Source organism: Aquarana catesbeiana, linkage group LG04, assembly GCF_042186555.1.
Source record: "Aquarana catesbeiana isolate 2022-GZ linkage group LG04, ASM4218655v1, whole genome shotgun sequence".
Taxonomy (NCBI): Eukaryota; Metazoa; Chordata; class Amphibia; order Anura; family Ranidae; genus Aquarana; species Aquarana catesbeiana.
In genome coordinates this window covers 634679028-634706975 of record NC_133327.1, presented here as the reverse complement: position 1 = coordinate 634706975, position 27948 = coordinate 634679028, and the positions used below count along the sequence as shown (strand labels likewise).

Here is a 27948-nt window from a genome sequence, read left to right as displayed (position 1 = left end):
GGATACCAGAAACATAAATATATGTTATTGACCTAGCTTAAGCTTTAACAGTTTGCTAATAGATTTTACTTATTGGCTCAAGTTCCTTAAAATATTAATAATATGCTTAAAGTGTAAACTTCCAAAATGATTACACTCACTCCCCTGCTTTATGCTTTGCAGTGTGTTACTTCAGATCCCCGCCCCCTGCCTCTGGAAGCTCAGAAATGCTTTGTAAACTGTACACTTTGAACATCTCTGGATAAGAGATAGCTGCAGATAAACAGGTACAATTTATGCAGGAGGATTTGCTGCACCACCTAATACTAGTGACGTAATGGTTATGAGTAAGGGTTTGCAACCACTTTAGTGGGGTATTAGTCACACACTAATGAGCGGCACAATAGCTGCTGCCATTACCGAGATATCCCTCTTCAAACTGCCGACGTATATGTACATGAGCCGGTCGGTAAGTGGTTAATGTTGATAATTGTAAAGTTATGCAATTGGGGGCTAAGAATATGCATGCATCATATATACTAGGGGGAGTACAACTGGGAAAATCCATAGTGGAAAAGGATCTGGGGGTTTTGGTAGATCATAAGCTCAATAATATCATGCAATGCCAAGCTGCCATTTCCAAAGCGAGCAAAGTCCTTTATTGTATTAAGAGAGGTATGGACTCCAGAGAGAGAGATCATTTTGCCCCAGTAATAAATCATTAGTAAGACCTCATCTGGAATATGCAGTTCAGTTTTGGCAAGGGCAACCAAACTGATAAGAGGCATGGAGGAACTCAGCTGTGAGGAAAGATTAGAGATTAAGGAGGGATATGATCAACATGTACAAATACATAAGTGATCCATATAGTGAACTTGGTGTTGAGTTATTCACTTTAAGGTCATCACAGAGGACACGGGGTCACTCTTTACGTCTAGAGGAAAAAAGATTTCATCCTCCAAATACGGAAAGGTTTCATCACAGTAAGAGCTGTGAAGATGTGGAATAGACTCCCTCCAGAGGTGGTTCTGGTAAGCTCAGTAGATTTCTTTAAAAAAGGCCTGGATACTTTCCTAAATGTACATAATATAACTGGGTACTGACACTTACAGATAAAGTTGATCCAGGGAAAATCTGATTGCCTCTTGGGGGATCAGGAAGGAATTTTTTCCCCTGCTGTAGCAAATTGGATCATGCTCTGCTGGGGTTTTTCGCCTTCCTCTGGATCAACTGTGGGTGAAAGATTGTGTATAAAGGATTGTAATTTTCTTTATTTCTTGTTGAACTAGATGGACTTCTGTATTTTTTCAACCTGACTAACTATGTAACTATGAACTTCTCTCCACCTGTAGAAGCGTTGCAATGTCACCTACAAGATGGAGGAATATACAGCCTGCACCTGCCTACAAGCTGGTAACAATTTTTGAGAGTTCAATTGAGTGCTCAAGAAGTTACAAACACACTGAATTTTTGATAGGATCAACAGGTATTTTCTGTACTCGAAGAAAATAAAATTAATCTCCAAAAGAAAACAAATGCAGTCACCACCTCTAAGCACGGGTGAACTGCACTATATTCTATAGTTAGGATACTCAGAAAGTAATGATGATTGGTTGATATGAGTTATTACACTTTGATTTAGTAAACAGACTTACCAATAATGTTTGGTTTGCATCTGCACTGTCCTGTAGTTTGGTGACAGGTATTACTTCCGTTGAGTGTTCCAGCTGTGTTGCAGCGGCAGGGTTGACAGCCATCTGGATTTGACTCTTGTAGGTTATAGAAGCCATCTTTGCACTGGTCACATTGTCTACCCCAGACATTGACTTTGCAGCTGCACTGGCCTCCAACCTGAACAACACCAAACAGATATGCCAATGAATACATGTCAGACCTTTCATGTTGTCACTTCCATCAAAAATCCAAAAAAAGCAAATGGCTTATTTCTGACTGAGTGTAGAGGAAAGAGGAAATCTTTCCCATGTGTCCCATTATCTAAAACTGCTTGAGTATAGCATTCATTCAACAAAAAAATCAACAGATACAATGGTGTACTGTTGAAAAAGTAAGTACATTCGTAGCCTCAGAAGCTGGTATTGCTCCCTTGTAGGCAGTTTCCACAACTGCCGGCCAGTCTCTGACATCAACTCTGTGACATTCTTACCACTTTTCTATACAAAATTATGTCAATTTTAAATTCCCCCAAAACATTTCAATAAGAATTAAAACAGGGCTATGTTTTGGTCTGTTCGTAACCCTCTCTTTCTTCTCTTTGAGACATTCCTTGGTGGATTAGCTATTGGGCTTTGGATCATTATTGTGCTGGAAAATCCATTTCTGGTTTAACTTCAACTTTCAGGCTTTGTTCACATGTGCAGCCGCTGGGCAGTAAAACCAGGCGCTTGAGGCGTGAACACTAACATACAGCCGCTCACCACTGTACACCTGCAGTGGCTGTGATGCTGTGCATGTTGACTAATGCAGTTCAATAGGGTTGCACTGCAATTGCCAACGCCTGTCAAACACCTCCGAGCGCGAATCACTTTAGAGAAGTCGCAGTCCCTGCCGCACATGTGAATGAGCCCCTAGAGTGATAGTCTCATATTTCTATCATTATTTTTTTTTTAAATAATGCAGAATTCAAGTTGACTCTGTGGCTCTATCGGCCTGAATTATTCAAAGTCTTATAGACTGTCCAGTTTGCAAGGGAATTTGCACCAGAATTAATGTAACAAAATGTGGTGATATTGGTGAATGTGGTGAACTTTAAAGTGTCACTAAACCCAGGATCCTGCATTCACACAGTACACAGTACATGGAAATGCAATCATTTTAGTAATTATAAATCGCTAAATACCTTTTCTCATCAGCAGTATACAGAAGTCTTGTGATTTTAGTACCTGGTTAAAGCTTTAGGCGTTCTCATATTGCACTGGCTATCCTATCAGGATGCAGGACCCCTGACCCTCTGTCTGGACAGTGCAGATTGGCCCTGTGCCAATCACATGCAAAAAAAAAACTTTTCAGCAATACACACCAAACTGAGCATGTGCAGCCTGACTCCATTTACTCTGTCTTATCTGGACATGTTTTGGGGGCAATGCAAGAAGGAGAGTATCTGTGCATACAGGATCAATGCAGACAATGCAGAGGATTAACCCCTTAGGTTCCACAGAGTGTATAACAAGCATGCTTTACTGCAAATATAGACTGATTTTACTGTTGTGGGTTTAGTAACACAAAGAATACCTAATCATGTGCAAGGAAAATAAAAAAACAGCATTACTGCTTGCACACAATTGAATGATGGAAGTCAGCCAAGCTTCACTTGATTCACTGAGCTCTGAGGTAAATTCACTTGCAAAATGCAACTTAAAAATGAATAACCTATTTCCCTTTAGCAAATACGCAGCTATGACTGCAAGCTGCTCAGGCCCCAAAGCAGCCCCAAGCCATAAAATTTCCACCACTCAGCTTCACAGTTGTTATGAGGTTCTTCTCCTGAAATGCAGCCTGTGATTTCCCTCAAACACATTTACTTTTACTGCGGCCAAACAGCTTTATCTTTGAAAAGACTTGGTCTTTTCTTATATGTTTATTGGCAAACTGTAGTTTTGTTCTAATGTTCTTTTTGGGTAGCCAAAGGCTGCTTGCTGTCACACTTCCATGATGACACCACACTTGCCATTAGGCAACGGGAACACCAGGCCCTCAATATCTGAGGAATAAGTAAGACAGATTCCCCTACATACTCCCTAAGGGGGTTCTAATCATTGGCATCTAATCTGGAACATTAGATTTTGATTCCATGAATTTGAAGTGATAAATTTAGGGGTGTGCTTCCTATTTACATATGACAAATCTGCATTTTTATTTATTATCAGAATTTTTATGAGAATGAATACACCTTGTCAATTTTATGTGCCATTCGTTCGAGTATATTACCTTTATCTGTAGACATTGTTTGAATGAAGATCTAAAGTTTGTCTTTTTCAACTAAAACTAAAAGCAAAACCTTCTTTTTGCATAGAGTAATATATACACACATACACTGAGGCCTCAGGAACCACAGCTGGGGAGGCAAATAAATATGGGAATGGAAGGCTAACAATACAGAAGAGTGTCCATACAGGAAGTACTTAAGCCCCAGTTAGAGATTAAAGTGTTACTAAACCCAGGACCCTGCATTCACTATATCTGGTTTCCAACAGTACACAGAACATGGAAATGCAATTATTTTAGTAAATATAAAATGCTAAATAGCTTTTTTCATCAGCAGTATATAGGAGTTTTGTGACTTCTATCAGTGTTTAGCTGAGCACTGCGTAAAGCTTGTAGGAGGAGTTTTCATTCTCCCCCGATTGTCCTATGAGGCTGCAGGGCCCCTGACCTCTGTTTGGACAGTGCTGATTGGCCCTGTGCTGATCACATACACTCTCCCAAGAAAAAAAAAAAGCTCTCTAGTAATACACACCAAACTGAGCATGTGCAGCTTGCCCCCAAGGCTCTGTTCTATAAGAAGATGGGTTGGGGACAGTGGAAGAAGGAGAGGATCAGAGAAGACAGGATCAAACAGCCTTTTTACACAATGCACAGGATTAACTCTTAGGTTCCACAGTGAGTATAACAAGCATGCTTTACTGCATATACAGACTGATTTTACTGTTGTGGGTTTAGTAACACTTTAACCACTTGCCGACTGGCTCACGCCGATATATGTCGGCAGAATGACATGGCTGGGCGAAACCCGTATGGGTACGTTGTACCCTATAAGAGCCGCCAGGGGGGGCGCGCGCTCGCCTGCTGCACAGCGGGGGACCCGATGCACATGGCAGACGGGCACGATTGCGGGGACGAGAGCCAGCACCGGGATTTGTGTGTGTGGACACACGAATCCCTGTTCTGTCAGGGGAGAGGAGACATATCGCTGTTCCTACTAAGTAGGAACAGCGATATGTCTCCTCCTCCAGTCAGTCCTATCCCCATACAGTTAGAAACACTAACTAGGGAACACAGTTAACCCCCTCCCTTCCAGTGACATTTACACAGTAATCAGTGCATTGTTATAGCACTGATCGCTGTATAAATGTCAATGTCCCCAAAAATGTGTTAAAAGTGTCCGATCTATCCGCCGCAATGTCGCAGTACTGCTAAAAATTGCTGATCACCACCATTACTAATAAGAAAAATAATAAAAATGCCATAAATCTTTCCCATAGTTTGTAGACGCTATAAATTTTGCGCAAACCAATCAATATACGCTTATTGTGATTTTGTTTTACCAAAAATATGTAGAAGAATATAATTTTGCCTAAACTGATGAAGAAATTTGTTTTTTAAAAACATTTTTGGGGATATTTATTATAGCAAAAAGTAAAAAATATTGTTTTTTTTTCAAAATTGTCGCTTTTTTTTTGTTTATAGCGCAAAAAAAAAAAACACTGCAGAGGTGATCAAATACCACCAAAAGAAAGCTCTATTTTGTGGGAAAAAAGGACTCAAATTTTGCTTGGGTACATCATTGCATAACCGCGCAATTTCCAGTTAAAGTGACGCAGTGCCAAATTGTAAAAAGTGCTCTGGTCAGGAAGGGGGTAAAATCTTCCAGGGCTGAAGCGGTTAAAGTGGTTGTAAACCTCAGTCATGGAATCTGAGCAAAGCACATATATCTGCAGAGTTTACTTATCTCTCTCCAAAGCTCTAAGTGTTGTTTCTCTCTGGTGTTTCATTGTTTCATTATCAGCATGAGTCACCTCTGAAAAGTTTTCCCAACACATGAGATAAATTTGTGTCGGTGAGGGGGGGGGGGGGGTGTAGAGAGCTCAGAACAGAGCTTGTCTATTTACAACACAGTTCTTCTGCTGTGTGAAGGTGGGTGTGTTCTTTTCCTCCAATCAGCTCTCACACACTGTAATTAGTCTCTTCATCCCCTCCTCTGTGCTGCTGACAGATGAAGAAAGATTTTTAACACGATCTGCACTTTTGAGGGAGTGCAAAGAGGAGAAGACTGCAGATAAACAAGTAAAACCTATGTAGGAGGATTTGTTTTATCATTGTGTATCAACTGAGGCTGTTCACTTCACTGGGTATATGTAAGGGTTTACAACCACTTTAAAGAGGAGTTTCGCGAAAAAAAAAAATTTTTAGATGTCAGCAGCTGCAAATACTGCAGCTGCTGACTTTTAAAATAAGGACACTTACCTGTCCCGGGGTCCAGCGATGTTGGCACCCAAGACCGAACCATCCCTCAATCCTCGGGTGCTGCTGCCGCCATTCTCACTGAGGGAATCAGGAAGTGAAGCGTTGCGGCTTCACTGCCCGGTTCCCTACTGCTCATGCGCGAGTCGCGCTGCGCGTCTACACTGGTCCCCGTTGTGTTGTGGGAACTGTGTATTTCCCACAACACAACGGTGGTGGGCAGGGAGTCTGTGGCTAGCTATACCCCTCCCCCCTGAAAGGTGCCAATTGTGACACCGGAGGGGGGGAGGAATCCGATGAGCAGAAGTTCCACTTTAGGGTGGAACTCCGCTTTAAGCACTTCCTGCACTCTTCTGTATGTGTGTTCCTCCCCTGGCCATTTTTCTTAGCCTTCTGGTTTAATATATTATTTTCATATGCAAATGAGGTGAAACAAATGTCAATGTAAAAAAGAGACAAATAATTCCACAGTAGCACACTAATTAATCTACAAATCTCCTAAATATTAGCATTGTGAAATGATCAACATAAAACACCCATAAATAATAAAAAGTGACCATATGGCATATCCAGAAAATATATATGCTCCAACATATGCAAATTCAATATGGTTATACAGTCCAACTTAAAGTGATGAGAAAATAGCGAAACAAAATCTTGTTGATCCACCAAAATCCTTTACCGAAGTGATGTGTGCCAATTCCACTCCCTTAAGAATAAAGCTTACCAGATGCTGTTGCCATTTACTCTCGTGTCTGGCAAATATCGCCTTATTAGATGTTATTGAAAAGCCGCTTATACATGCCAATCTCCATCCAGATCAATAAAGACACTGTCCACATGTCAGGACAGAAATTGAGACAGAGCCTCTAATAGTGTAAAAACACCTTAAAGTGGATGTAAACCTGACATTTTTTTTTTTTTATGTCATACTGTACAGTATAAGATTTCCTATCATTTGAGCCCAGTCTTGCCACAAAGAGTTAATCCAGCTCTTACAATCCTCTTTTATTGTTCAGTGAGATAAAACTTGACAAACAGAGAAAAAACTTTGTCAAATCCTCCCCCTTGCTGTGAGTGACAGGTGATTTACATATCTCATACGCTAGCCTAAGACATGCATTATTTTTGAATTCCCTCTCCCACTCCTTTCTTCAGCAGCTCTGCAAGGATTGGCTGTTCCACACCTCAGCATGATTTGGCATGCTGAAGTCATGTGGTTACTTTCCTGTCTTTTCACTGGATGTTAGAGATCATAGCAGAAGTTCAGTGTAAGAAATACACAGGAGAAAATGCATATTGACAAGGGGAGTGTAGAGCTGGACGGGGAGTCTACTGACATCATGACTCCACCCACCGAGCTCCAGACAACAGACCCGCCCACAGAATCTGCAGTTTTTCGGGTCTAATAACAGACAGAGGGGAGACATTTGACAGGTAAAGATACATGTAGGAGGCAAGTATATCCTTATATGACCCCTATGACAGTAGTTTAAAAAGGATGACATTGGGTTTACATCCACTTTAAGGTAACTGATTTATTAAAAGTAATGCACTTACATCATAAAAGATTCAAAATCACCTTGTTAAAATTCCAAACATGCCAGGTGACTCAATGTTGCAATCTCCTCATAGCTTCCTTCGTGCAATATTTGCCAGACACGAGAGTGAATGGCAACAGCATCTGGTGAGCTTTATTCTTCAGGGAGTTTCATTGGCACACATCACTTTGGTGAAGGATTCTGGTGGATCAACGAGATTTTGTTCCACAATTTTTTCATCACTTTAAGTTGGATTGTATTACCATATTGATTTGCATATGTTGGAGCATATATATTTTTTGGATACGCCATATGGATACTTTTCATTATGTATGGTTGTTTTATGTTTATCATTTCACAATGCTAATATTTAGGAGATTTGTAGATTAATTAGTGCGCTATTGTAGAATTATTTGTCTCTTTTGACATTTGTCTCATTGACATTTGTTTCACCTCATTTGCATGCTTGTTGAATATTAAGTGGCAGCACAAACAGGTGTTTTTCATTAGCTCAGTGAGCACACATATATTATTTTCATAGTTGGGTAGCTCTCTCCTGATTCCAAGAAAAGGTCCTGAAGAAGCACTGTATGTGAAATGCGTTGACCTGTTGCATTTTTCAGAAAAAGGAGTTATGTCTAACCATGTAGATTATGTATCTGTGCATAAATGATGAGAGATGTGACAACATACTTGGGATTTGTTTCCCTTCTTGATTTAAATTTTTGAATCTTTTAATCATGTAATAAATTTTGATAAATGTTTTACATAATTGTGTTTTCCCCAGTACCAAAAAAAGTATGTTCTTTTTCTTCTCTTTTGTTCTTTGATGTACAATATTAGGATGTGGTACATAACATGACAGCAATTTTTAAAATACTTTTTGGCCTTCTGGTGGTTGAAAGTATAGAGGTATTTTTATGTTCCAGTGTTTTTATATTTGTTTGCACAGTGTAAAATGTGTAAATTGTAAGTGCATAATACGTCTTGCGGTATGTTACATATTGCATTACTATTTATTGTATTGACTACTGTTTAATTTCACTGTAGATATGTCATATCATTTTACCCATGAGGAAGAATATTCAGAATGGGTTGGATGTCTCCTAGCTCAGGGACTGGTGTACAGGTCAAGCATTATGAGAATGTTTTAGCAACTTCCTGATTAGGGACTTATGGTATATGTACAGTATCTCACAAAAGTGAGTACACCCCTCACATTTTTGTAAATATTTTATTATATCTTTTCAAGTGACAACACTGAATAAATGACACTTTGCTACAATGTAAAGTAGTGAGTGTGCAGCTTGCATAACAGTGTAAATTTGCTGTCCCCTCAAAATAACTCAACACACAGCCATTAATGTCTAAACCACTGTCAAAAAAAGTGAGTACACCCCTAAGTGAAAATGTCCAAATTGAGCCCAAAGGGTCAATATTTTGTGTGGCCATCATTATTTTCCAGCACTGCCTTAACCCTCTTGGGCATGGAGTTCACCAGAGCTGCACAGGTTGCCACTGGAGTCCTCTTCCACTCCTCCATGGTGACATCACAGAGCTGGTGGATGTTAGAGACCTTGCACTCCTCCACCTCCTGTTTGAGGATGCCCCACAGATGCTCAATAGGGTTTAGGTCTGGAGACATGCTTGGCCTGTCCATAACCTTTACCCTCATCACCTTTATCCACTTCTTTAGCAAGACAGTGGTCGTCTTGGAAGTGTGGGGTTGTTATAATGTTGGAATACTGCCTTGCGGCCCAGTCACCGAAGGGAGGGGATCATGCTCTTCTTCAGTATGTCACAGTACATGTTGGCATTCATGGTTCCCTCAATGAACTGTAGCTCCCCAGTGGCGGCAGCACTCATGCAGCCCCAGACTATGACACTCCCACCACCATGCTTGACTGTAGGCAAGATACACTTGTCTTTGTATTCCTCACCTGGTTCCAGCCACACATGCTTGACACCATCTGAACCAAATACGTTTATCTTGGTCTCATCAGACCACAGGACATGGTTCCAGTAATCCATGTCCTTAGTCTGCTTGTCTTCAGCAAACTGATTGCAGGATTTCTTGTGTATCATGTTTATAAGAGGCTTCCTTTTAGGACGACAGCCATGCAGACAAATTTGATGCAGTGTGCGACGTATGGTCTGAGCACTGACAGGCTGACCCCCCACCCCTTCAACCTCTGCAGCAATGCTGGCAGCACTCATATGTCTATTTCCCAAAGACAACCTCTGGATATGATGCTGAGCATGTGCACTCAACTTCTTTGGTCAACCATGGCAAGGCCTGTTCTGAGTGGAACCTGTCCTGTTAAACCACTGTATGGTCTTGGCCACCATGCTGCAGCTCAGTTTCAGGGTATTGGCAAACTTCTTATAGCCTAGGCCATATTTATGTAGAGCAACAATTATTTTTTTCAGATCCTCAGAGAGTTCTTTGCCATGAGGTGCCATGTTGAAATTTCAGTGACCAGTATGAGAGAGTGAAAGCAAAACACCAAAATTTAACACACCTGCTCCCCATTCACACCTGAGACCTTGTAACACTAACGAGTTACATGACACCGGGAGGGAAAATGGCTAATTGGGCCCAATTTGGACATTTTCACTTAGGTGTGTACTCACATTTTTTGCCAACGGTTTAGACATTAATGGCTGTGTGTTGAGTTATTTTGAAGGGACAGCAAATTTACACTGTTATACAAGCTGTACGCTCACTACTTTACATTGCAGCAAAATATAATTTCTTCAGTGTTATCACATGAAAAGATATAATAAAATATTTACAAAAACGTGAATGGTGTACTCACTTTTGTGAGATACTGTATATACTGTGTTCTTATGTAAATGTATGTTGTATCAGCCACTACAGGTTTTATGTTCCTTTAATTGTTGTAAATAAAGATTGATGATTTGCAAGCACATACATTTAGCCCTGGTTCACACTATGAATCGCACAGGAATGTGTAGCACATTCCTGTGCAATTCACATGCGATTCAGTGCGATGCGATTTGAGCCCATTCCTTTTCAATAGGCTTAAATCACGCTGCATCACACCAAAAGTAGTGAATGCACTACTTTTGGAAACGCACTGCAACTGGATCATATGGTAGTATTGTACCATGTGATCCGGTGCAGGCAAACTGTGTTTGCGACCTGCCTTTCGGGGTGTCGTTAAACTTAACATTGACACTAGCTGCAGATCACAACTACAGTGTGTTCTGAATGAGATGCAGAAAACGTGCACAGATTGCAGGTTTCCTGCACCCTGTTCTAGTGTGCACAGAGGCTTAGCTACCACTATTCCATTTTTTTTGCTAGAGGAGAAAAATGTAAACAAACAAAAATGTGTGTGTGTAAAAAAAAAAAAAAAAAAAAAGACTAAAAAGGGGTTGTATAGGTTTGTTTTTTTTTTTAAATAACAAACATGTCATACTTACCTCCTTACCTCGTTTTGCACAGAGTGGCCCCGATCCTCCTCTTCTCTCTCGGATCTCTCGGCGGCTGTCTCGGCTCCTCCCCGCAAGAGCTAACCCCCCTCGGGGAAGTGCCCTCCCAAGGGGGTTAGCTTGAGGGCACGCTCCCGTGTGATACACTTGGCGGCCATATCACTCGGCCCCGCCCCCCGGTGCGCCGCGTCATTGATTTGATTGACAGCAGCAGGAGCCAATGGCTGCGCTGCTATCAATCATCCAATGAAGAGCCCACAGGAGCTGGGGGAAAGCAATGCGGGATCGCACCCACGGAGATTCGGGGCTCAGGTAAGGAAAACAGGGGCTTGGGGGGCCTGGAGAGTGCAAGGTGTTTTTTCACCTTAATGCATAGGATGCACTAAAGTGAAAAAACACAAAGCCTTACATCCCCTTTAATTAAAAAAAAAGAAAAAAAATAGTTAAAGAAACCAAAATGTGCACCATTGCTTCTTGGTCCTACTACAGGTACAAACAACATATATAACATACACATGTGTGGTATGACAGTGATTGTCAGGAGCACGGAAAATATTTTGGCGGTAGGTTATGCTAATAGCAAAAAATAAACCGCTTAAATTAAAAAATATATTTTTAAATTTTTTGGGCCAGTTTTCCCTTGATAATAAAAAAAAATCAGGAGATACCCATTATCATTTACCACCAAATGAAAGCTCAATTTATCTGAAAAAAAAAAAAAGAGGTATAATCCACCTGGATACACAAAGTCGTTTCAATGATATGCACAGTTTTACTAACACATATCAATGTTGCAAAATTGTTTTCAGGCATTAGGATGCATTTTACCCTCTGTCATTAAGGGGCTATCAATTAGTTGAATAGCGTTATTAGTTTGTGGTGCTCAGATACAGCTCCGCTTTAACACTCCAGCCGTTTATTAGTCTTCAGTGGTTCTTTTTTTGTTCCTGGAAATCCTCTTTAAACTACGGTTTATACACCAAATCCGTTTTTAAAATATTCTCTGGCTGGCAGTTGTACATTATGCAAGAAAAGTGTGCAATTCACCGTTTTACCACATAACTTTATAAAAAAAAAATCACTTTAAACACGCTAATTAATTTTCATGGGTAAAATCCTTCTACCTTTCACATTTCCATCTTTTTCAGGTCAGCTCTTGAAAATTCCGCTCAATGGCTTCTCTCTGTAAGACCTAATTCATTTCAGCTCTTTCAGTCCTGACCTATTAATCTCTCTCTTAATATTCCTTAATCATTGTCCTTGCCCTCTGTTGCCACAGTGTTTTTGGCGTCACTCGGTGCAGCACTCAGATAGTATATAATTTCATATCTTTTCTATTTTTATTTTCGCTTGATAAAATTGTATTTAAAATGTGATTACTAAATTATAGCTCTGTAATTTTTTTTATATTTTAAAGTGATATTAGAGTATTATATTTAAAGGTACATTTTTTTGGTTTAAAAAAAAAAAAACATGTCATAGTTACCTGCTCTGTGTAATGGTTATGCACAAAGCAGCCCCTATCCTCCTCTCCTCTGGTCCCCTGCACTCCTGTCTCCTCCCCCTTGACCAGTGCCCCCTATAGCAAGCTCTTTGCTATAGGGGGCACAGGTGCATGATGATAGGTCAGACATATAGAGCCGCAGCTCACCCCTGCCCCTGCTCTCTCCTCATTGGCTCACTGGCTGTGATACACAGTAGTGGGAGCCAGCGGCTCCTCCTGCTGCTGTGTCTCAGCCAATGAGGAGAGAGCTGAGGCTCCCATTCACATCACTGGATTGAGGGGGCTCAGGTGAGCATTGGGGGGGCTGTGAGGGAAGGCAGCTTACATTTTTTTCTCATTCCATTTTACAGCTTTTCTTACTCACTTCCTGTCTGCATGCACCTGCTCCGCCATCAGTCGCTCATCATTGCTCTAGACTGGCATTGATGGTGGAACACACCTGTGCAATATGTGTCTGAACATGTGTAGTCTTTACCAGGTGTGCATGTGACATTTGGGAGACAGTTGTCACCCACCATAACATAAAGTATCAAGACCTTCATGGTAGGATCACCAAATATTATTTTAATGAAAGCTGTACATTGAAACAGATTTTAATATGTTAAAGGTTATATGAAAGTTTAATGACTGGGTTTGTATCTACTTTAAAGGAACCTGTATTTAGTGAATTATGGAGGCTTGTATAGTTGACCTTCTATGAATACCATTTGCCTGGCTCCATTTGACTTTCGTATATTCTGCGTCGCTGACCTGGAACAAGTACTAAAGTCGGAACTCAGAATGTAAAGGATTGTTCTAGGTCAGTTCTTAAGAAAGTATTTAAATAAAATTGAGCAGCTGGACACAAAATTTGGTTTCTACATACAGTATATATAGGTTGATGGTAGTTCTCGCCAAATTGACCTTGCCGCTCAGAGAACACAAAGTGAAAGAATAATACCACTGAATGTAAACCTCCCAGCTTGAGAAGTTTGAGTGAGCAAAAGGATTAGAGCACTAAATGATCAGCGCAAAAGTTCAAATGCTGTATCTATATTCTTGACAGTGTAGCGACCAGTAGAAATCCAGTAGCCAGTGCATTTTCGGGACCAAAGAATCACTTGATTGAAATTGCTAGCGTTCCTAAATGGACTGTGGCAAAATCTCCTGGAAGGGGTATTTGATCTGAAAACAAGCAAATGTAAAGAGCTCTGTAGTTGTGCATTGGCTCAGTGGCTATGTAGCGGTGTTGCGGCTACCACCAAAATGCATTGGCTACTAGCTGCTGGTTGTCACTACATTGTCAAGAATAAAGTTATATGGACTTTTGAGCTGATCATTTGGTGCTCTACTCCTTCTTTTCAAAAAGTATTAAAGCCACTGGATTCACTTGAAAGTCGGGCATGAAGGGGAATTTAGCAATGACTGGCTGCCTCCTTATTCTCACAGTAAGATTTTCAATTGAATTGGGTCACTTCACCCTCCATTATTTTGCATGTAGGGGGGCAAATAAAGAGCTGCACAAGAAAAGGTAAGAATGTACTGCTGGGGAGAGGGCAGTTACATTTTACACTGGGCAGGCAAAGCAAAGTTCACTTTACATTTTTTTTTTAATCCTTAAAAGTGAACATTTGCTAATCAATGAAAAAGTAGTACCAGTTAATAAAATACTAACCCTTGCAGTGATCCTGCAGGTTTGTAACATAATTTTAATGAGACTTTAATGAGACTTTTTAATAAGACTAATGCCGCGTACACACGAGCGGACTTTACGGCAGACTTTGTCCTGCGGACTTTTCGACGGACTTTACGATGGACTTTCCGAATGAACGGACTTGCCTACACGCGATCAACCAAAGTCCGACGGATTCGTAAGTGATGACGTATGACCGGACTAAAACAAGGAAGTTCATAGCCAGTAGCCAATAGTTGCCCTAGCGTCGGTTTTTGTCCGTCGGACTAGCATACAGACGAGCAGACTTTTCGACCGGACTCAGGTCCGTTGGAAAGATTTGAAACATGTTTAATTTCTAGGTCCGTCAAACTTTTGGGGAAAAAAAGTCAGTTGGAGCCCACACACGATCGAATTGTCCGACGGACTCCGGTCCGCCGGACCAAGTATGCCGTAAAGTCCGGTCGTGTGTACACGGCATTAGGACTCATTCATACTTGAGATTGGGAGCAGTTGAGCCACAATTTTATGATCTCCAAACTGCTACCCCACTTTATCTGCAGAGGCAGCAGCTGGGGTTTACATATGCCATGGCCTCGAAGCAAAGCATGAAATTATACCCTCTGTTGCGACCTAGTGCCCGCCAACTGCGAGTTCATTCAAGTGAATTGGGCCACTCTGAATGTGCCCTGCAAGCGAGTGCCATGCACTTGGTTGTGGCGACTAGTGTGGCGATCAAGAGGTTAAAGCAACCAATGAGGAGGCAAAACAAGGTCTCTCCACCACCTATCAAATGTGCCCTGAAAAGCGATCTAAAGACCAAAGCTTGTGTGAACAAGCCTTTATTCTGTAAAATGAGACATAGAGGTCAATGGGAAGAACCACAATGCCCAGCGAGAACATGCCTGAAAGTGCTTAAAGCTCTTCAAGAGAGGAAAAACTTGAGTCACTGCCCACTGGAAAAATAAGTACAGAGCTTCATATTTAAAAGCTGTCTCTTGTTCAAATGTTGCCACATAGTGACTGCGCCACTTTAATCTACTGAGAATGTTTTCATGTGTCCCCACATTACTGTACAGGTAAGTACCTACTGGAGTTTTGAAACGACAGAACCTCCAAGGTCAAATTTCTCCCAATCATTTGCCATCATTACCTTTTCACAGTCCTGACTTTTGTTAACAGTGCCTTCCTCGTTACAGTTGCAAGGCTGGCAAACGTCAGTGGCAGTGGGGTCGGCATCAAATTGCTGGAAAAAGTCATCCTTGCAGACTTCACAGTTTCTTCCTGCAAGAGATAGGGGTCACAAGCTTAATCTTCAAATTTATGAAAATGATCTGTGAGACTCAGATTTAAAGTCTTTGCTCCTGGGGGGAGAATTCAGATTTTTCACAATGTCCGTTTTAATGCACTTTTCGGCTCTACCCGCCAATGTAGTGATCCGCAGCATATGAAACTATGAACCTGTTTCAAACAATGTTTTACCTCATTTAACTTCCATCTGCTCTATAACCCAAAGTTGTGTCTCTATAAAGACATGCAGCATAGGGCCAATCTCAGAATCCAAAACTTTTCAGTTGAAACAGATTTGTGCTGTTTGTTTTTCTTGGCTGAAATAATCAAAAATAGGCTTCAAAATGGTCATAGCATTGTTGAAACTAAAGCCTGGTACACACAATAAGATTATCAGACGAATGATCGCCTATTTCTTTTTTGTTTGCATGCTAGTCTCCATATAGAAAATTAAGAGGTTACTAAAGTACGAAAATTCTCATACTAATAAAAAATTGGGAAGTGATGTACTGCATTGTATTTTAGGACGAAAACTTTACTGGTAAAATTATAATCGTACGATCTGGTATCGTGCGAGAAAACTTTTCATGTTTGTCTCTTCGGATAATTCGAACTAAAGCTGTGTACTGTACTAACAACCAGATTACCGTACGATTGATTCGAATGCGGTATTTTTTGTAAGATTTTCTGATTGTGTGTACGGGGCTTAAGACATGCTTACAGCAAACCTGTGCTTTCTCTTTGTAAGGCAAAGCAACAGGTTTGCTTTACTTCTTACCCCCTCCCCAGCAGCACATACTTATCTTTCCTTTGCTCCACCAACTCTCTGTTTAGCCACCAGGAATGAAGAAAATACCCTGTAATTGTGGACATGTGAATTACTGTGCTTGCTGATTGGCCTAGGAGTGCCACATGGAAAGAAACCAAAAGGTGGGATGGAGGAACTTGACTGGCCTGCACAGAGTCAAGACCTCAACCCGATAGAACGCCTTTGGGTTGAATTAAAGCGGAGACTGCAAGTCAGGCCTTCTTGTCCAACATCAGTGCCTGACCTCACATATGCGCTTCTGGAAAAATGGTAAAATATTCCCATAGACACACTCCTAAACCTTGTGGACAGCCTTCCCAGAAGAGTTAAAGCTGATATAGCTGCAAAGGGTGGGCCAATTCAATGTTGAACCCTACAGACTAAGACAAGGATACCATTAAAGTTGTAAAGTAGTAAAGAGAACCTTCCATGTTCAGAGTAATAATACCAGTCCTGCTGCCATTAAATCCGATCATGAGTAATCTTGATCTTTTTCAGAGCTGCACTGCAGCATCTGACACATCAGAATTTGTTAGATTTTAGATTTGTTAGATCCACCACTACAGATATGTAGGAACACAGTAGTTAGATGGTGGCCTGTGGTTAGAACCATAGCAGGCAGCAGGTGAAGGAAATATCCCACACACCCAAAGGTGTTGAATGCTAAATGTTGATTTTTAGGTAGTTCTGCAAGAGAACAAAGACAGGGGTTACCAGCAGCAATACCAATAAGTATTTTTACTTTTCTTTCATTGTTCCATTCAGCTGCCAGAAGTGAAGGCAGTAAACTCATAGCAAGTTCTAGTCAGAGCTTACACAGGGCTCAGGACTGTATACTACCCCGCCACATGGCAGCACTAGACCCAGCGGTATAACTATAGCCATAGCAGCTCAGGTAGTTGGGGGCTGGAGGTGGGCCCCATTAGGAAGGCTGTTGTAGTGAATGAAACTGTGACATCCCCAGTCTAGAAGAGCTGACGTCAGATATAGGGGAGGAGTCATTAGTATCGCTAGTCATTTATCCACCTTGCTTTACGTGTGCAGTAAGCAGCATTGGCTTCACTTTCTTAGTAATGTATATGTGTTGCCTTTAAAGCTTCTAATGCAGCCAAAGCCACTCCTATGTTAACACTGTATGCCAAATGATGTCTTCTTGAGACTGTAAACCCAAGAGTTCCTTCTCAGCTAAAACCTTATAAGACAGAAATTCAAGGTTTGTAGTTCTGCAACAAAAAGCCAGTTTAAAGAAGTATTAATCAGAGTTACAGAGTAAAGATAAGCTCAGTGTTTAGTCTGAACGTAAGTTTGGACACCTATAACTATATAGTGCAGGAACATTTCTTCCCCTGCCTTACCGGGAAAACACATACTGTAGATTACAACATTTATTGGATGGTGAAAGGTTGTGACAAGCAGCTATATAACCACTGTCCTCTCTAAGGTTCATGCAATATCTATTGAGGGGCAATGGAATGGTATAATTTCTTTTACGTTGAAGGGACACTCCCTGAGATCTCTCCATGTTTCACAGAGTCTGAGGAAGTGGGATATTTGGAACCTACAAAGCAAATTGTGACATAACTGTTGAGATCCCCACTGCTACTGTCATCTAGTACCTTGAAGTCATCTGATATGACTACAACAAAGGATGTATATATTCTTATGCCCCGTACACACGGTCAGACAATGATCGGACATTCCGACAACAAAATCCTAGGATTTTTTCCGACGGATGTTGGCTCAAACTTGCCTTGCATACACACGGTCACACAAAGTTGTCGGAAAATCCGATCATTCTGAACGCGGTGACGTAAGACACGTAAGTCAGGACTATAAACGGGGCAGTAGCCAATAGCTTTCATCTCTTTATTTATTCTGAGCATGCGTGGCACTTTGTGCGTCGGATTTGTGTACACACGATCGAAAAATTCCGACAACGGATTTTGTTGTCGGAAAATTTTATAGCAAGCTCTCAACCTTGTGTGTCGGAAATTCCGATGGAAAATGTGTGATGGAGCCTACACATGGTCGGAATTTCCGACAACAAGGTCCTATCACACATTTTCCATTGGAAAATCCGACCGTGTGTACGGGGCATAAGAGTGAAGTGGGAAAGCCAATGTTATACTGTGAAACATGTGTTTTTTAATGTCAACACATTGTAGATCTATAAATAGGCCATGCACAGCACTAATACTACTTTTAAATTTGCATAATTTTAACAGCGGTGTATATTATTTCATGTATGTGGTTAGGCACCTATAAAGTCACATTTCTAGTGTATTTTTTGTTGTAAGTTGACAGAACACTGGCTAGCTGGACATTCATTCAAATGACAAACATTTAGAGCATTTGGCAAGGATGAACATGACAGCTTTCAGCTGTCAATGGTTACTAAGGAAAAAGCGATTGCTGGGTGCTCACACCCATCATGTCCTTACCTATCACTGACTTCAGCTGGTCCATTCACTTACATGGCTGGGAATCACAGAGGAGCTATCATGATAGTTTGGTTTGTGTGTGCCAGGTCATTAAGGTTTTTATCAGTGAGTTGGTGGGGAACAGGTATCGATTAATTCATAACAAGGATTTTTGGGTTTTTTTTCCTTAATAAGGGACTTGTCAAATATTTGGGTGTCTTTCATTCTCAGTGATATCTTTTGTGAATGAGTAGGGGCTATCTACCACTCCCCATCCACAGGCCCCGTGACCACAGGCTCATCAACACGGGGTCAAGGCTCTTTGCTAGGGGGGGCACCCCCCATGTTGTGGGTATGTGACCTGGTATAGTTCAGGAGTAAGGGGGGTCGCACTTGCCCCCCCCTTCCCTGTCCCATCAGACAACATGCTTCAATTAGGTGTCTGGTGTGCATTTTCTGGGAGACCCCACACATTTTCTTTGCATGATGTAGCCCCTTAAAATCCATATGAGATTCAACAGGTCTGGTATTCATTTTTGAGGGTCTCTACGCAATTAGTTTTTTCATTCTAGCTGTATTTTGTGCAAGTGACTTTTAAAAAGAGAAAAATAAAAAAACAGTTCATAGACCCTTCCAAAGGTCCCCCAACATACATAGCAGAGCTATGGGGTCTTCTTTTTTTGACACCCTCTTGCCTATTAGTCCAGAAAACTTGCATTTTTATTTGACATGTTTGGCTCCCATTGATTTGGGTTCAGCATCTAAACATCTTTTTACCGAAGTTTACCGAATCCTGCTTGAACCATACCATGGGCAGTTCAGTTCATCCGCACTATAGAGTAATTGTGTGCAAGAACATTAACAATTATGCAATGATAGAAAATATTCTTATGAAATTCTTAATGCTACTACAACATTTAGGCTGAGTTCACACTGATGCCGTATGCGGCTCGCAGCAGGGTTCCAGCGTGTCCCTATTCTCCGTTTCAGGGATGAATCGGGGCTGAATTTTTGCCTGAATTCGGCCCTGAAATGGAACCAAAGACACACAGGACTCCTGTGCAAGCCGCTGCGCAGCGGCCACGGAGATACAGTGGGGACGGAAAGTATTCAGACCCCCTTAAATTTTTCACTCTTTGTTATATTGCAGCCATTTGCTAAAATCATTTAAGTTCATTTTTTTCCTCATTAATGTACACACAGCACCCCATATTGACAGAAAAACCCAGAATTGTTGACATTTTGGCAGATTTATTAAAAAAGTGAAACTGAAATATCACATGGTCCTAAGTATTCAGACTCTTTGCTCAGTATTTAGTAGAAGCACCCTTTTGATCTAATACAGCCATGAGTCTTTTTGGGAAAGATGCAACAAGTTTTTCACACCTGGATTTGGGGATACTCTTTCATTCCTCCTTGCAGATCCTCTCCAGTTCTGTCAGGTTGGATGGTAAACGTTGGTGGACAGCCATTTTTAGGTCTCTCCAGAGATGCTCAATTGGGTTTAAGTCAGGGCTCTGGCTGGGCCATTCAAGAACAGTCACAGAGTTGTTGTGAAGCCACTCCTTCGTTATTTTAGCTGTGTGCTTAGGGTCATTGTCTTGTTGGAAGGTAAACCTTTTGCCCAGTCTGAGGTCCTGAGCACTCTGGAGAAGGTTTTCATCCAGGATATTCCTGTATTTGGACGCATTCATCTTTCCCTCGATTGCAACCAGTCGTCCTGTCCCTGCAGCTGAAAAACACCCCCACAGTATGATACTGCCACCACCATGCTTCACTATTGGGACTGTATTGGACAGGTGATGAGCAGTGCCTGGTTTTCTCCACACATAACGCTTAGAATTAAGGCGAAAAAGTTCTATCTTGGTCTCATCAGACCAGAGAATCTTATTTCTCACCATCTTGGACTCTTTCAGGTGTTTTTTTAGCAAACTCCATGCAGGCTTTCATGTGTCTTTCACTGAGAAGAGGCTTCTGTCGGGCCACTCTGACATAAAGCCCCGACTGGTGGAGGGCTGCAGTGATGGTTGACCTTATACAACTTTCTCCCATCTCCCGACGGCATGTCTGGAGTGCAGACACAGTGATCTTTGGGTTCTTCTTTACCTCTCTCACCAAGGCTCTTCTCCCCCGATAGCTCAGTTTGGCCGGACGACCAGCTCTAGGAAGGGTTCTGGTCATCCCAAACGTCTTCCATTTAAGGATTATGGAGGCCACTGTGCTCTTAGGAACCTTAAGTGCAGCAGAAATGTTTTTGTAACCTTGGCCAGATCTGTGCCTTGTCACAATTCCGTCTCTGAACTCTTCAGGCAGTTCCTTTGACCTCATGATTCTCATTTGCTCTGACATGCACTGTGAGCTGTAAGGTCTTATATAGACAGGTATGTGGCTTTCCTAATCAAGTCCAATCAGTATAATCAAACACAGCTGGACTCAAATGAAGGTGTAGAACCATCTCAAGGATGATCAGAAGAAATGGACAGCACCTGAGTTAAATATATGAGTGTCACAGCAAAGGGTCTGAATACTTAGGACCATGTGATATTTCAGTTTCTCTTTTCTAATAAATCTGCAAAAATGTCAACAATTTATGTTTAATATGCTGGTTGTCTTTTTTCATTCATCCACTAGATGGCAGGGTCTGGCGTCTGTGGTTCCTGTGGTGCCACTTGTGCGCTGACACCCGGCGGGTGGGCTCCCCCTGTTGCAGCCGAGGACAGTGATGGTTTTCCCTTCCCGTCTTGTGCTGGCTGTGCGGGGTGGAGCGTTTACATGCCCTCGCGTCATCTCCATGACGACCGGCAAGGCCTTCCTGCCAGTCGCACGCTGACGCGTGACGCCATCGCGCCACTTGTGGGCGCGGCTGCGCCGCGCGCCCTTGTGCCTGGGGTACGCCCCTTTAGGCATGTCCCCGCCTGCCGTGCGTGTCAGCGAGATGGCCGGGGCTGTCTTTCGGTCTGCCTTGGATTGGCCCTCTCTTACACACCCCCGATCCAATTATCCTCAGCTGTGTCACCACACAGCTGCATCTTTTTAAGCAACTCTGCCATAATTACCCTTTGGCTCCTATATATAGGCCACCTTTCTGCTCAGATCCGGATGTCTTATGTCAATACAGTGGCAGACACCGGACTGTCAGCAGCAGTTGTCCCTGATCCACTTTTAATACCCAGGTAAGAACCATACCTTTTATGGACTCGGCGCCTCACAGGGCCTGTCCTCACTTATTTATAAAGCAAAAAATATACTTTTTTGGCCTCTCCTCTTGTGCAACATTTCCCCAAAATGCTGACATTGTTTGCTACAGGGTGGATTAGGCGTACCTTGTGAAGGTGCCCTTGCGGTTCCGCATGTTGTCGCAGGCGCTCTCCCTGTCACCCTAGGACCCTCACAACCAGCATGTTGATTTCCTTATCTGCTTGTTTCTTATTTATGACATGAGCTTCACTATGTAAGTACTATGATTGATGATTTTTTGTTATACAACAATAGCTACAAAGTAGACCATTCCTTTGGTCCCTTTTTCTGCTATGTTACTTATTGATGTTCATATTTACATTTTAGAGACAAGAAACCATTCTCTTTCACCCATCTGTATGTATAAACAATTCCCCTGAAGAAGGAGTATACAAGTTTGACTACGATCTTCTCCGAAACATGTCGGGATATATGCATTAGCCACCTACCCTCACCACACTCACCCTGTGTGGGTGGATGGTTTGGGTTCGCTGGCACTGGGTGATTTCATTCATGTTCTATTTATGCTCTACATGTCTCAGATACAATTTTCTGTAAAGAGATTGATTACCTTTTGTATATGTTTGTCTCGTCTTTTTCAGACATTTTTTATCTATTTTTTTGTATACTAATAAAGTTGGCACTGCCGGTGCCTTTTATGGTTACACACTCTCCATACTCTTTCTCTGCCTTTAAAATCCAAAGGGGCGTCCCTTATATGCACGTGGTTGCAGACAATCTTTTTCTAAAATGTCAACAATTCTGTGTTTTTCTGTCAATACGGGGTGCTGTGTTTACATTAATGAGGAAAAAAAATAACCTAAATGATTTTAGCAAATGGCTGCAATATAACAAAGAGTGAAAAATTTAAGGGGGTCTGAATACTTTCCGTCCCCACTGTATGTGAACCAGCTCCATAGAGAGCGGGTCACACTCTCCTGTCATGCGAATTGGAAACTCGTATCTAATTCGCACTTGTGTGAACCCAGGCTTAAGGTTGTAGTAGCTGCATACACGTTAAGGTGCGTTGGAGTACCATTCAAAATTACTGGCACTGCACCAATAGAGATGGGCTGAACATCCCCCCTCCCCCCCAGGTTCAGTTTGCATGAGAACATGCGAACAGGCAAAAAGTGTGAGCGAGCAGGCATACCCTAATAAAGTCAATGGGACACGAACATGAAAAATCAAAAGTCCTCATTTTAAAGGCTTATATGCAAGTTATTGCCATAAAAAGTGTATGGGAACCCGGGTACTGCCCTAGTGGACATTTATCAATGCAAAAAAGAGTTTTTAAAACAACCGTATTTTCAGGAGCAATGATTTTAATAACGCTTAAAGTGAAACAATAATAATGAAAGATTCCTTTAAATATTGTGCCTGTAAAGTGGCACATCTGTGCAATGTGAAGAACAGTGCCGCAGACAAATTACACTTCTAAAGGAAAAAATGTAATTTAAACTTGCTTGCGGCTGCAATATAGATGAAAAATCAAGGAAAAAAATTGGCGTGGTCCCCCCCCCCCCCCCATCCACACCATGCCTTTGAGTCTGGTATGGATTTTAAGCCAAAGTAAAAAAAAAATTAGCGTGGGTTCCCCCCCAAAATCCATACCAGACCCTTATCCGAGGATGCAGCCTGGAGGACAGGATGGGGGGGGTACTTTGGGGTCAAGAGCCTCTTCCTGACAACCCTGGCCATTGGTTGTCGGGGTCTGCGTGTGGGGGGTTTATCGGAATCTGGAGTCGGGCGGCTTGATTGACGATGGATGTACATTGTGGGACACTTTTTTTTTCTTTTTTAATAAAGAATTGTCAAAAACTGTCTATTTTGGTTTTTACTTTTTGATACTTTCTTTGGTGAATGGGTAGTGGTACAATGTACCGATACCCATTCACATAGGGGTGGCGGGATCTGGGGGCCCCCTTATTAAAGTGGACTTCCAAATTCTGATAAGCCCCCCTGCCCACAGACCCCGACAACCAATGGCCAGGGTTGTCGGGAGGAGGCTCTTGTCCCCATCAACATGGGGACCCCAAAGCACCCTCCCCATGTTGAGGGCAAGCGGCCTGGTATGGTTCAGGAGGGGGGGTGCTCGCTCAACCCCCCCTTTCCTGGCCTGCCACGCTGCTTGCTCGGATAAGGGTCTGGTATGGATTTTGAGGGGGCCCCACGTCGATTTTTAAAACATTTTGGCGTGGAGCTCCCCTTAAAATCCATGCTAGATCCAAAGGGCCTGGTTTGGCTTTTGGGGGGGGGGGGCACTCTTTTTTTTTTAAATCTTGGCGTGGAGTTCTCCTTAAAATCTATACCAGACCCAAAGGGCCTGGTATGGATTTTGTGGGGACCCCATGCTGTTTTTCTCTTAATTCTGTCATAGGGTTCTCCTTAACCACTTCCATGCAATGTAGTATATACTCTGCACTGTATGTGTGTGTGTGTGTGTATATATATATATATATTTATATATATATATATATATATATATATATATATATATATATATATATACACACACTAAACTGCCTGTACACCACTAACTAACCTGCCTAATTTAGCTCAAGTTCTCTCAATCTCCTCCACGTATCACACTACATACGGCCGCCGTGTAAGCAGCCTTATATAATGCGGGGCGTGGACTTAGCCCCCTGAGCCATGATTGGACAATAATGGCTCTCACAGCAGATCGCGCTGTGATTGGCCAAAGCATGCAGGTCAGGTGCTTGCTTTGGCCAATCAGCAGCTGTCAATGCACTGCAATCTCACAGAGCTCTATGGGGCACTCTGTGGTGCTCAAATTTGCTGCGAACGCCCCATATGTTTGGTTCGTCTGCGAACAAACAAACACTCGATATTCGAGTCGAACTTACGTTCGATTCAAACATCTGGACCATCTCCACGCACCTATATTTGAGCACCATAGTGAGTTTTACAGTGCTTTACATGCATGTGTTATCACAATGCTTAGGTGAGAAGTTGGTCTAAAGGTAAATTTATTTCATTCACCGATGTTCTCCCTGGAAACTTTCAATATATCCACAGCACTAATCCCTAGTAATGTAGTGACTAATTGCAGGTAGACAGGAAGTGGCTGCAAAGAGGCTGCAGAATATCAACAGCATTGAGATGCAACAAAGAATTAAAAAAAAAAAAAAAAATGGTTAGAAGCATTTTATTTAAAAAAATAAAATAAAGGCAATTATTTAATGATACACAGTGCCTTAACAAAACAATTGCAATTCAGTTAGAATTTACATCTACCTTACAGTTTAACACCTGAACCTGTTACCTGTAGTATTGTGCAAGCAGTTTTCACACACTCCCCCTCCCCCTCGTCCATGTTCATAGGGGTAAGGGTCAGCAGTAGCTTCATAATGACAACTGGATGAATGGTTGTAACACTGGCATGGCCTGCAGTTGAATGCATTCACATGGTCACCTTGACGAAACGGTTTGTCGTTGAAAAGTGGCAGGCAGCGATCACACTGGAGACAAAATTGGAAAATTAAAAAAAAAAAACAGGAGAGAATAAGGAAAAGATATTAATTTTGGTAGCTTATTCATGTTCCGTTTTTAAGCTTATCTTCTTTCTTTCATGTGATAATTTTGGAAAAATATGGATTAACCAGTTTGCATTCTTAGGAAAGAATTCAGTCACTGAAGGAAATTGCCCGCGGCTCTTTATCCTTTTGAAAAATAGGGATTTACACCCTCCCAGGTGCTCTGCAATGACTTGCGCGGGTCACAGTATGCACACTCATACATATTTATATGACCCTTCTTCGTCTGTTGGCATCGCTTTTCTTTGAAGTTTGACCCCGATTGAGGCCCTTTTCTAACAAGAGGTTTCCCCTTAATGGCACAATAAATATTGTTCCACTTAAAGGGTTTAATTTTTAAGTTAGAGCTGTTAGCATGGCTAACTAAAAAAGTTACATACCAGCTATAAAATGAACTAACTGCTGCAATTGTACCATAAATCAAATCCTGGCTGAATTCCCCTCCAGGCCAATCCCTTGAGGCACGGAAGCTGGAATTTGCATAAAAATACACAATGTACACTGTGGTGGGGGAAAAAAACAATGTCAGAGCGGACAGTGGTACTTGGAATTATAGAGAACATAATGTTGTAATTTACAAGCAATTAAATTAAATCTTTTATACATTTTAACACCTTCATAGCAAAATGTAATGCTTGATGTAATATTGCTAATGAAATTAATGCATCTCTTTCACAAAAGCTCATACCTTAAAAACATTTCTACAGAATGATAATTTTCTTGATAACTTTAAATAATGTTAATAATAATGTGTTTCTTTTACATTACCTAATAATTGAAACTATTTCTGCAGTATGATAATTGTTAATAATACTTAAATAGCAGTAATATCGAATTACTGCTACATAATCTTAATTCTTAAAATAATTTCTGCAAAATTATAATTTATGATCATTTTAAATAGTATTAACAACAAAAATATGAATAATATTCTTCTGATAGAGATAAATACTAAGTGAGATTTTGCGCTAAAATAACTTTCCATATGTAGTATTTATTTCTGAAATAGTCAATTCACTAAAACACTTTTTTTAAATCAATTTTTTTTTATGGTAGCTTTAGTCTATTTTTTACTTGGTGTAATAATGCAGACAGGACTTTGGCGTGGATTTATCATGTGACATTCATTTTTTTTTGGGGGGGGGGGGGTTAATAAAGGTATGCCAAAAACTGTGTGTGCATATTTGCCATTACATTTATTTAGTAAATGAGTAGGGGTACTATGTATGTATGGATAGAACCTGAAGTCCTCTCTTGTTAAAGAGTGCTTCCAGATTCCCATAAGCCACTGAGCCAACTTTGTGGGAAAGAAGCCCTTGTCTGCATCAACATGGGGACAAGGTGCTTTGCCAGGGGGATCTTCCCCGGAAATTACCCCCCCATGTTTGGTGAATTGACTTTAAGGTAATATCACAATGTTTACAATATTTATTACACATATTTTACTCTAGTCAATTGACATTATACATATTGCATTCGATAACTGTTAAGGATTTGACCCCCAAATTTCATTGCTTCTTTGGTATATGCACATTTCAAAAGAATCCTCATTTGTTGTGAGGACTGTGCCTCGATTTCTTTCTATAGATAGATAGATAGATACTAAGGGCTTACTTTCTCAGGGAATAGGTGCAGGAACCCAACCACACCCCCACCAAACTTCACCCTGCGGGGGGGGGGTTCATTGGGGGTTGAGGAGGACGGTTAGGAACAAATTGCACTCAGGGGAAGAGTCTTAATGGGACATTGTTAAATACGAGGAGTGCTTTGCACACACAGTGCATGGTTCAGAAGTGCTTTATGTATAGAGTGCAGGGTTGAGGAGTTTGGTATGTATAGAGTGCACCCAGATACAGTAGCAAGGATAACTTGCCACAAATTTGTGAAAGTGTTGAATTGTAAGTCTGTTAACTTGCTGCACATTTTCACTGGCAAGTTGTACACAAGAAAGTTTATCTGGAGTCATGCAATGCGGACTTGCTGCAATTGTGCAACTGTGCAATTGTGCAAGCCTGGCATGTCTAGCAATAGCTGAGCAAGTCATTTTCAACTTGCAGCACAATTGCTTGCTATCTGGGCAGACTTCAGAAGTGCGATGTGTACAGAGTGCAGGGTTTAGGAGTATACTGCATTCAGAGTTAAGGCTCCGTGAGTGTGCTGTATACTGAGTGCAGGCTTGGGGTGTTTGCTATGTATAGAGTTAAGGGTTGAGGTGTGCGCTGTTTATAAAGTGCAGGGTTGAGGAGCGTGCTGCATACAGATTTGAGCAGTACACCGCTTATAGAGGGCAGCATTGAGGAG

General features: G+C 41.5%; 1 protein-coding gene across 1 annotated transcript in view; it reads right to left on the bottom strand.

The window, feature by feature from the left end:
• Window positions 1–27948, bottom strand: part of USH2A (usherin) — a 1400924-nt gene that overhangs the window by 1181272 nt on the left and 191704 nt on the right. The window contains exons 10-12 of the mRNA XM_073628975.1: window positions 25377–25572; window positions 15486–15616; window positions 1635–1830 (exon numbers count right to left, since the gene is read on the bottom strand). Coding sequence (XP_073485076.1) covers window positions 1635–1830; window positions 15486–15616; window positions 25377–25572 — 523 coding nt within the window. The remainder of the gene's footprint in view (window positions 1–1634; window positions 1831–15485; window positions 15617–25376; window positions 25573–27948) is intronic.